The 12,030-nt window shown below is 36.8% G+C and overlaps 1 protein-coding gene across 4 annotated transcripts in view; it reads left to right on the top strand.

Moving 5' to 3' along the window:
- Positions 1-12,030, top strand: part of LOC113109591 (erbin-like) — a 76,303-nt gene that overhangs the window by 44,191 nt on the left and 20,082 nt on the right. For all 4 annotated transcript variants that reach the window (XM_026273255.1, XM_026273253.1, XM_026273254.1 and 1 more), the window contains 6 exons: positions 1,629-1,707; positions 1,788-1,877; positions 4,865-4,921; positions 7,144-7,207; positions 7,419-7,493; positions 11,222-11,366. In XM_026273255.1, coding sequence (XP_026129040.1) covers positions 1,629-1,707; positions 1,788-1,877; positions 4,865-4,921; positions 7,144-7,207; positions 7,419-7,493; positions 11,222-11,366 — 510 coding nt within the window. The remainder of the gene's footprint in view (positions 1-1,628; positions 1,708-1,787; positions 1,878-4,864; positions 4,922-7,143; positions 7,208-7,418; positions 7,494-11,221; positions 11,367-12,030) is intronic.

The raw sequence follows: 12,030 nt of genomic DNA, 5'->3' as shown, positions 1-12,030 counted from the left end.
CACATTGAATTTAAATGGTGAATTGCTTATATTTATTCATAGAAAAAATAATTTAACAATAATAATACAAATATTTTTAAGCAGGTTATATATGTTTTAAAAAGTTTGGGGTCTGTAAGATGTCAGCTTTATTTATTTATATTAATTGTGATAATAAGATAATAAAATACTTGACCTGTTAAATATGTTAAAAATAAAATTTAGCTAGCTTTACTTGCTTCTGTTAAGATGTTGATTTGCAGGTTTCCATGAATTTAATTGATACTCCCTTCCTGACCATAACGTGTCTGTTTTTAGCAGAGCCGCTGAAGGTGGGTCTCCTTGTGTGGTGTGTGTGTGTGTGTGTGTGTGTGTTCTGTGGTTTGCTCTGCATGCTGGTTCAGTTTGCGTCTGAGTGCGCTGGAGGAACGATGTCTTTACATCAGCGTCACGCTCCAGCTCGTGCGGTTAGTAGGACAGGAAGTCAGCAGTCTAGCTCGAATGCTGCTTCAGCTTGTGCTTCTAAAAACAGCGCGAGGTGTTGGGTGTTTCTTTAGTGGTCCATTTCTATAAAGACCTAGTTGATCAAGTATTATTACTTGACATTGTTTTATGCATTGTTGTGAATTATAGCTTATTTTGATCAAATTCTGATTCCAGATAATATAGTGCCATAACCCTAAAATATAAACATCTTACAATACCTGTCAGAATTTTTCATTTTATTATTTTTTTTTTTATAAGAGAAGTCAGCATTTTTGATCATTAAGTACTGTAACAAATTACTGTAGTTACAAAAATCATTCTAATGTGCTGATTTAGTGCTTAACTGTTATCCGTTATTATTTAGGTCGATTAAGAAACATTTCGTTGCTTTATTAATATCTTTACGGTCACATTTAATTAGTTGAATGTGTTGTTGCTGAATAACTTACACCAGACTTTTACTGTATCATGATTTCCACTAAATAATTAATACACAACATGAATACACAAATGTTTTTAACACTGATATTTAGAAATGATTTATGAGCAGCATGTCAGCATATTAGGTTGATTTCTGAAGGATCACGTGACACCTGGAGTAATTATGCTAAAAATACAGCTTTGATTCACAGGAATAATTAACATTTTAAAATATACTCAAACAGAAAACAGTTGTTTTAAAATATATATATATATATATATATATATATTATTTAACAGTATTAAGGTTTTTAGGGAATTTTATGAATGGGAAAAAAAGTAAATGCAAGCTTGGCGAGCATTAAAAACTCCTGTTAAAAGATTTTTAAAAATAATATTAATAATAATTTAATTATTACAAAAGTACCACCACTTCATTTATTTTTATTATTTTATTTTATAGACTAAAAAGATATAATAGTTGAGATCTGTAAATAGAATTAGAAATACTTTAGCGTATAAATAATTAGAAGAATGATTGTGTAATGTTTTCTGGTGTAAGTTTCCAGGAGGGAATGAAATAACTGAACAATGTGTTTGTATATGAATTGTCTGATGTTAGTCAATATGTTAATGGAGCCCAGTGTCGTACAGAATCATTTTAAACCCTAGGCACAAAGAAGAGAGAAAACATAAAACAAGCAACTTATAATTGAATCGCTTTTGTTTCTTTAAAATTACAGGCATCCAGGAGTTTCCTGAAAATATCAAGAACTGTAAGGTCCTGGCCATCCTAGAAGCGAGTGTGAACCCTATATCAAAGTAAGTCCATGTCCAGCAGAGATGACTGGTGTGTGTGTGCTCTGTCTGTGATGTAATGAAACACTCTCGTGTCTCCGCAGACTCCCAGAAGGCTTCACGCAGCTCCTCAGCCTGACCCAGCTCTACCTGAACGACGCCTTCCTCGAGTTCCTGCCCGCCAGCTTCGGCAGGTCAGAGCCACACACACACACACACACACACACACACACAGAGACGGAACAAGATCATCCAAGCTCCTGTTTCAGATCAGACAGCATCGAGATTCAAGACTGGCCAATGTACCACGTTTACAGAACAAGCGGGAACCCAGTGTACCTGTAGCTTTCTCTATTTCAGTTTTATCACGTGATAGAAAGTCTAAGGCCTTCTCAAGCCGAAGGGCAAACTCATCTAATCTGCAGTCTATTATGCATCAAACTAAGATTGATTTAAAGACTCAAAGCACTGCCATCAAGCTAGCATTTTTAAACATTCACTCACTAAAAAAATAAATCATTTGTAATCATTGACTTTAACCATTGGCCACAAACAATCTGGATTTTATGTTCCTAAACGAAACATGGCTTGAAAGACAGCTGCAGTGCAACAATCCTAAATGAAGCAGCCCCTCCTAACTTCACTTACATGAGTGTTTACAGGACTGTTGGGAGAGGTGGGGGTGTAGTTGCTCTATTTAAAGATGTCTATCAATGCAAGCAAGTGTCATTTGGTCAGTACTTGTTTTTTGAATATCTAGGGATTGTGCTGAAAGGTGCCTCACGCATTCTGTTTATTATTATTTACAGGCCTCCAAAATACTCTCCAGCATTTGTTGAAAAGGTCACAGAAATGTTATCAATAATTTCCTCAGAGTTTGACTGTTTTGCTATTGCAGGGGATTTTAATATTTTCATAGATAATGCAGAAAACAAAACTACAAAAGAAATGATAACGGTTTTAAACACCTTTGACCTGATTCAGCATGTGCATGGACCCACACACAAAGATGGACATCCATTGTTACTAAGGACGTAGCACTATCTGATCACTTCTGTATTTTCTTTGATATTTTGATCTCTGCTACCACTGAATCTAGATCTGTCTCTGTCAGAAGGAGATGCATTAACGAGCACACAAGTGTACTATTTATGGAGGCTATATCTTTAACACCAAGCATTTCTGCAGACTCTGTTGATATTCTCCTTGATTCCTTCAACTCAAAAGTTAAGAATGTTATTGATGATATTGCTCCAATAATAGTCAGTAAGAAAACAAACAGACAGAAATCAGTTTGGAGAAGATCAACAGCAGTTCAGACTATGAAAAGGCAATGCAGAAAAGCAGAGCGGATGTGGAGGAAGACGAAGCTTGAAATTCACTATAGCATCTATAAAGACCGCCTTCATGCTTATAATGTGAAACTAGCCACAGCTAGACAGAACTTCTTCTCAAACCTTATAAACAGTAACTTAAATAACACTCGTACTTTTACTCGTCTAGTAATCACTCAATGACCTAGGACCTAAATATATTGCAGATATGTTTCTCTGAATATAAGCCTAACAGAGCACTCAGATCACTTGGATCGAGTCAGTTAGAAATACCAAGGGTTGACACAAAACAAGGGGAGTCCTCCTTTAGTTACTGTGCCGCTCGCAGCTGGAATCAGCTTCCAGAAGAGATCAGATGTGCTAAAACACTAGTCACATTTAAATCTAGACTCAAAACTCATCTGTTTAGCTGTGCATTTATTGAATGAGCACAGTGCGATGTCCGAACTGATTGCACTGTATTTTACGTATTCACTGTATTTTATGTAAAATAATTTTTTATTTTTAACTTTTTTAATTCATTTTAAATAAGTAAATTTTTTAAAATCATTTCCCAAGTTTTAAAATTGCTTGTTTTTATTTTTATTATTTTTATTATTTTAACTATCTTTCTTTTATATAAAGCACTTTGAATTACCATTCTGTATGAAATGCGCAACATAAAAAAAACTTGCCTTTCCTTACATTAAAATATAACACAGACAAAACTCTTCTCCCAAAGCACACAAAACCGGTTTAACTTGCATCCATCAAGCTTTTTGATTTATGGAAGCGGTTAATTTATTACAATAGCATGTATAAAAATTTCCTCAGAAAGCACCTTCTAATGTTTCCTGGAGCTGGTATCATATGTAAAAGCTCAGGGAGCATGCGTTCCTCTGAAAATGCAGTGCTGTTCCTGTGAAAGGTTATATAAACATGCACACACAGCCTGAAATAGACTTCAACTGAACATGCAACATGCTGTTTTGTGCCATAAGGTCACCAGAGGACAACAATTTGCATAATGCTACTGGATACAAAAAAGAGGACAGTATATTTAGATTAGGTGGTGGAAGTCAATAGACCAGTATTGGGACATAAAATTAGCACCTTTATTGTAGAAAAACATGTCCGTGTTCATTAGCATCTTGCTGCTACATTTATTATTGTCATTAAAGCTGCAGTCGGTAACTTTTGACGCTCTAGTGGTTAATAAACTTGCGGAAGAACATTGTAGCCGGAACTACTTCTCTCTGTTTATGTCTATGAAGAATCACAAAGGTACTGGGTTACTCCGCCGTGGTATCCCCGAAGCAATCTAAAATAGTCCGAATATAAACACTTATTATAGGTGCCACCCTAGTGATTCAGGACAAGCTAAAAACACGGTTTGGAAAATGGATTCATGGTGTACTCGCTTATTATATACATTTTTCTACATTTTGAACACAAACAAAGTTACGGACCGCAGCTCTGATTGGTTGTTTCTTACCGGGAGCGATGGAGTTTCTGCAAATGGCAATAGGACACTGGGAGGAGCCAGAGGAGCTTGATTTTTTCACAGATGATCTGTCTCATATTCTACTGTCAGGACATAATGACAGGTTTAACAAATATGCAAAAAATATATTTTTACAAAAGTTACCTACTGCAGCTTTAATATGTAACGTTTGTGTTGCATTTTAAACATCAAGTTTGTCATTTTAAACTGATATTTCACTAAATATTATTTCCAGTGGAAATAATATACCATTCAGGCACCTTTGACATATTTTTTCATTTTATTTCATTTTATTTTTGCACCATTTGTTAATCTTTAGTTGTTATGAATAATTTATATATTTCTCTCCCATTTGTTTCCTCAGACTAACCAAACTGCAGATTCTGGAGCTGCGGGAGAACCAGTTAAAGATGTTGCCAAAGTAAGTGGCCTTCTGGGATTCATCTGAATTACTAAAATATTACAAATCTGATCCGTGCCGCTGCGCCCCTTCTCATAATCACATGATAAACACAGACAAATGTCTCTCTTTCTCTCCCTCGGTGGCATCATATTGTTCAGCCTTATGTAAGAGGCTCTGAAGTGACATGCTGTGACAGGTTTTATTATCATTTCTGGCTCCGTTGCCAATATTGCATCATATGAGGGATCGTTTTAGGTTTTGTGTGTGAGAGCCACAGAAAAACACCATATCTGTGCCAGCCTCTGCTCCATCATTCAACACACAGCCAATCAAAACACACAGGCCTCAGGTTTGTTTGTTGGGTTACTGTAAAAACAAACCATTATGGCACTAAAAGAAATATGCATTGTCGAGAGCAATAGTGTAGTGACATATGAAGCACAACTCATGCATAAGTCACTTTTGAACCGAGTAGGTTTCTTTTGGTGAGTGCAGCAAATCCCTCTACATTCAAGTGACATACATGGACTATTTCAGGAAGCATAGCAGGAAGATGCAAGTATTCTGTGATCAAATGCTGACAGAAAGCTGTCTGTCATTAACCATTATTGCACAGTGCTCTGATAACTTTGTCCCTCTGTGGCGTTTCAGCAGTCCTCTCAGATGTTCATTGTGTGGTTGGTTCTCACGATGTGTGTGTCTGTGTTTCTAATGAGCTGGGGATTGCTCAGCACTCTGGGGGTCAGGGAGTTTTTTGGCCGACTGACTGACTGGTTGCATGCTGCTTCACACAACGATGAATGAATCTCTCTTACAATCCTCTAAGCCAGCAACCCGTCTGTCTTTCAGTACAAAAATTAACTTTACTAAAAAGCCTTCGGTTTATAACCATTTGTTAATACAATTCCCAGAGCCATATATCCTTTCGACTTTGATTTCCTCTTCAAGCTGTTCCCCGGATACAATACGCCCGCAGGCTGTTGATCTGTGTCCAGGTCCACGTCAGAAGCGGTTTAAAGCACACCCTGCCCTGAAGCACACCTACCCGACTACATGATGTTAGTTCAGGGTTTGACGCAGATATCCAGATTTTGAAATAATAAAATAAAGATTGAAAAGATGCACAAAGTCTGTGGCCAGATTTTCAGCTTTCTGTGAATAAAGCCCATGATTTGTGAACATTCAAGGTGACAGTATAATCTTTGATAATGGTCTTTTAGTAGTCACCTTTGGGAAAATAAGTTAACAAATACACACTTGCAATAATAGTCTAATAAACCTAATTGTAAGTGTGTATTTGTTTATTTAATAATTTTTTTTTCTAGAGACTTTATTCTGCATCACTGGCATATCATGCTATGTGACTGGATGACATTTTCCTGAAGCACAATAATTTAATGAACATATCATGCGAAATATTGCAGAAATTGGTTCAGCTAATGTCATTTCCAAATCCTGTTCCCATTTCCCCATCTCTCATTAAAATCTCTATCTATATAAGTGGCAAAAAAGCTAAAAAATAACTCAAAAAAATGTTCAGGTCAGTGTTTTAGAGGTAAAATGCATTGACTTAATGTTTTATTGCTATTTATTTATTGCTGCTGAACATCTTTAAACTCCATAGCTTGACCTCTGAGTACAAACATGATCTTGGAGAAGATATTTGGGTGTTTTTTTCTTCTTCTTTTTTTGGCCACACTTTGTGAGGTTCAATTCTTGCTATTAACTAACCATAACTATGACTTTTGCCTCAGTAATCTCCTAATTTGCTGCTTATTAATCATTAGTAAGGTAGTTGTTAAGTTTAGGTATTGTGTAGGATTATGGATATATGATATGCTCATGCAGAATGTGTGCTTCACACGTACTAATAAACAGTCAATATGTTAATAATAGGAATGCAATTAATAGTGAGAATTGGTCTCTATACTGATGTGTTACTGTTTTAGTTATTCAGTTTATATACTAGCTCTGGTTTAATGTGAAACTGGGGATTGCAGTCTAACATTGCTCTGAAACTCCCAATAAATAGTGGATTAGCAATAACTACTTGTTCGATAAATGTCTTTGTGTGCAGTTTATTTGCCTCAGGGAGGCATTGTGCACAAGAAAAGATGTGGTTGTGGCCAGCCTGTCTGGCGTTTTCCTACAAAAAAAACAATGAATGCTCTGATATGTTTATGTACAGTGCTTAAATGTGTTTAATCGGTGGTTAATGTTGTAATACTGTGTGTTTGCAGGAGCATGCATAAGCTCACCCAGCTGGAGCGCTTGGATCTGGGCAGTAATGAGTTCACTGAAGTGGTGAGTAGCACCTGCATTACGTTCACCTTCCAGCTCTCAGTGCAGCCAGGTGTCAGATGTATCAGCAGTGAACGCAGATGCGCTCATCGAGTCTTTCTCTGTTAGAATGCACCTAATATGCATTTTCTCCTCTAATGCTATTCATTGAAAGTAATGGTGGATTTCCTGTCACTGAGGATGTGAAACTGAATTGTGTCTTCTTTCTCTCCAGCCTGAAGTGTTGGAGCAGCTTACAGGAATCAGAGAGCTGTGGATGGATGGAAATAAGCTGACGTTTTTACCAGGGGTGAGTCTTGCACTCATTCTTACTGCTTTTTTATTTAAAAAGGCAAAAGTGCTCCATGACAAATAATGATTTAAAACATTTTGTTACAGACTTTTGACCACATTCGTAAAACATTAGTTGAATCTGTATAACGGGTAAAGAAAGACATTTTTGGGTAAAAATTATTCCACCAAAAATATTTGTTCACGTTAAGTGTGCAACTTTACTATATTTTCTAAATTTCTGCTTAAATGTTATATTCATAATTATGTGAAATACTAATCTGAGTTTATATCTGTGTAAAGATTCTTATGAATGTTGTTATTTAAGCTAAACTGAGCAATTTTGCAGTAAATTGCATTTACGTTGAAACTAAAATTCTACATGAGGATAATTTTTATACAATATAAATCACTATAATCACTTTCTAAAAGGAAATAAGTAATGAAACCATTCTTTATAAAAATTGCTGCATTCATGTTTCATGTTTTTTTTTTCTTTATGTAAATCACACACAAAAACAATTATCGTGCAAATTGTTTCTTAACAATTCAAACTATAAAAACACGTGTTTGTGTTGAAGTTGAAATCAAGCTATTTTCATAATCATTATTAATTGAAATGTTTTGCAACAAAAAATGGCTTTACAAATTATGTAACTTGTTCTGCTTGTGTTTCAAGATTTGCTATTTTGGTAAAACAGCACATTTTTAAATGTAAATCATTCATTAAAACATTCTTAGGAAAATCAAAGCTTAAGTAAAATGCTAAATCGAGCTAATTTCTACACTTATCTTGTAACATAAGAATACTTAATTTCTGTTAATCATTTGTGTAATCTGTTCAAGATAAATTGTTTAATTGAAGTTTAACCTGAAATGCTTGCAGTTGTCGCAGGAGGCTAAATGGTTTTATGAAAGTTTACACAGCAGATTATTCTGCTGCTGTTTCAGAATGAGAAATGAGATTGTTCTGCTGCGTAGCTGCTGTTACAGATACATTAAATAATGGAGTTAAGACAAGCAGACATCCATAACAGCTGAAAATCTACTTCTTAAACATTTCGTCCGGATCCCTGTACTTCTCCTCAGACTCCCAGCTCCTTTTAAATCGCTCATAATGAAGGCATTAACCTGCCACGGAGAGTGGACAGAGTAATTGTGGGCCTCGCTGGCAGGATTCAGATGAGGAGTGTTCAGAACATCCTTTTAAACACATCTGCTAGAACTGAGCTCCAAATGGCCCGGATATCAGGGCGACACCCTGACCTCCTCCCTGTCTGACCACAGAGACCAGCTTACTGATGCCATGTCCTTGCACAACATACGTTTCTCTCTTTGTGCAGAATTAAATTTGTCTCTTGTTATTAGTGCTTTTGATTAAGCTTCTTACGCCCCAACCAGGAGAGCGTCTCTCGCTCGCTGTGATTAATCAACAGCAGGGTTTGTCACAAACAGAAACATAGGCACTGATTGCAGTTTAGGAAGATCATTTCTAATTGGTCGCTACCCAAGTGCATCTGAAGTTCAAGATTCCTGTGTTCTGTGCAGTATTACTAATGCTCCCTTTAAGGGAAAGTTCACAGTAATATTAAAATTTGCTGTTAAATTTACTCACATTTAAAGGAGGTCTTACGAGTTTAGAACAACATGAGGGTGAGAAATTAAAGGTACAGTTTGTAAGATATTTGCAGTAAGATATCCAAAAACCACTAGGCTGGTGTTATATATTTTGTCCAGGTGATTACTAACAATATCTCTTATGTTTTCAACTACTTGTAAATCATGAGAAAATTCCCATTTTAAACAGTGACACGGGGCAGTGCAGTCGCCTGTCAATGATGCTAGTTCCCCTTTGTTACCGCCTTTACTGACGTAGAAACCAGGTGATAACTGTTTCGTGGACAAATGCGGAAGTAGCTTCGCAAGAAACTTCAACTAGAAAGAGATGCTGATCTCACTTGTGTTTTACTCGACAGGTGAGTTGTTTTGATTCGTATCTTTACAGAAAACGTATGCTATTATAAAGATCAACAAGATTAGTATTATGGGCTATACATGCCAAACACGGGGCATCGCGTCTCTAGACCAGCGCGAGGACGCATCTGATCCATAGTCTGATCGCGTCTTTGCATTGACTTTGTATGTTATCCACTCGCGCAAATCGTTGAACTCTTGTTAAATCCATGATCAATCTCTCCGTCTAATTGATGGCCGTCAGCGGTTGGGTAGAAGACAAAAAATCCCCTCATTCCACACTCCTCTTTAGCGTCATCAAACCATGCGATTGTTATTGTTTTGATAGTGCGCCCTCTAGTTGCAGGTCCTACAACCTGTACCTTTAATGACAATATTTGGGTGAACTACTCGTTTTAACCATCCACGATGTAAGTTATCTTTAATCTTCAGTAGAACAGTAAAAGATTTTTAGCAGGTGATTTAAAAAATGTAGGTCATTGTCTACCAGCACCATGAAATGAATACCCTTCTCTCCAGGTGAAACATTAAGGTCTTATGAAGTGAAGCGGTCAATCTGTGCTAGAAACTGAGCAGTATTTACAACATTATTATTATTAAATGTAAATGACTGGCTCAGTCAAATGGTGCAGAGTAATGTCCAGTTTGCAAACGAATCATTGTTTTGAACAGGTTCTTTTTAATGAAGTAGTTGAATCAGTTCACCAAATCAAACTGAACCATCTGAAACCGTTCTCGATTCAAACAGCACATATCTACAAGTTACTCATTCAAAACTCACTTATGGACATGTGACAGACACTCTGACTCTAAATAAACCACTAAATAGTTGTGTATGAGGCTCTGGATTACAGGTAAGTATGTTATAAATAATGTTCAGTTTCTTGCACAGACCAGTGGTTTCGCTTCATAAGACCTCAATATATCATCAGGATCAAAGGGTATTCAGTTTGACTTACATGTATATGCTTTTTTTGCATTTTACGAATCACCATGAAACACTGTTTCAGCTAAAAATCTTTTTTGTTCTGCTGAAGAAAAAGTCACCTACATCTTGGATGGGTAAGTGAATTAACAACAGATTTTAACTTTTGACTGAGCTTTCCATTTAAAGCGAGCATCTAATTAAATCTGACTTTATGTAATTAATGAACAAGCTATTTTACTTCTTTATCCTCATCGCTTCTGTAGTGTCTCCAGGTTTGCTATCAGTAAGATTGCCTAAATGCACTAGTTTTGAGCTGGTCCTGTGATATAAATCTGAGCCCTATGCCTGGTGCTCTTATCTGGACAGAAAAGTTTGTGGTGTAACAGCATTGTTGTTGACGATCTCATTACTAGTCTAGATGGATTTCTGAGTGCTCAGTCTGTTCTTGGAAAGGAGCTACAGAGGGATGGAGTGTGTTTGAGAACAGGACACGATCTGCCCTCAAGCATGAGAAATGGATTGAGTCAGTACACGCTCGGGTTCACTCATCTATCTTGACCGATTCCTCAACCGCATCCCTCCGTCTCTTCAAGTCCCCCGTTTCCGCATCTCTAATGCGCCTGTGCATTTTTTTCCCTTCACAGGAAGCATCTAGAAAAGCAATATGTCAGTGCTGCCAACAAGTATAAGGCTCTGACTTCACCCACCATATTTAACTGAAATTGAGATTTAAAATCAATGAATTTTTGCCAAACTAAATGGTGACCGTCTCACTTTTGCTCAATTACACACACTTTTCTCAGAAACTGAGTAATGGATTGAGTCGTGTGTGTGTGTGTGTGCAGATGATCGGGACACTGAAGCAGCTCCGCTACCTGGACGTGTCCAAAAACAATTTGGAGATGGTTGATGAGCAGATATCTGGCTGTGAAAACCTGCAGGATCTACTGCTGTCCAACAACGCTTTGACGCAGCTGCCAGGTTCTATAGGTAAAACACACACCAAAATACAACGATGAGATTCATGATTAGTACTCGTTAAAATCAATTCAATCAGATGTCTTGTCTTGCTTGTCCTCCTAACAGCCTCGACTCTAATCTGCTTTTAACAAATCATCAGGTTAGATGTGTAAAACGAGTAGGAGGATTATTGGTAGAGCAGTAATACAATCTCATTACCTAATGAATGACCCAGTCGGACAGCCACTAATGAGCAGTCATGTTGAAGGGGCCAAGTCACACCGCCCTTGAGGCTCGCTGTGAAATAATACCTCCCAGCTCAGTCTTGATGAGATCCAGTTTAGAGCTCAGAGAAAGGGCCACAGAGGTGCCTTTCATTGCAAAAGATTTCCATGAATCCAATGCACTTTGGTGTCTTATGATATTTTTGAGGCTTTTTGAGTTTGATTTAGCTATTATCTACCACTGACCAAACTTTGAAGGAGAAGTGGCTAGTTTTAAATACCAAGCATCTGTAATCTGACTTTAAAGGAATTGTTCACACAAAAATGAAAATGTAAGATATTTTGAAGAACCAAACAGGTATTGGTTCCAATTGACTTCCATAATAGAGAAAGAAATACTGTAGAAGTCAATGGGGGACCAACTGTTTGATTGCCAGCATTTTTCAAAATATCTTCTTTTATATTCAATA

Source organism: Carassius auratus, chromosome 10, assembly GCF_003368295.1.
Source record: "Carassius auratus strain Wakin chromosome 10, ASM336829v1, whole genome shotgun sequence".
In the NCBI taxonomy this organism is placed as follows: domain Eukaryota; kingdom Metazoa; phylum Chordata; class Actinopteri; order Cypriniformes; family Cyprinidae; genus Carassius; species Carassius auratus.
The sequence above is the reverse complement of the archived record's forward strand: the minus strand, read 5'-3'. Positions and strand labels throughout refer to the sequence as shown.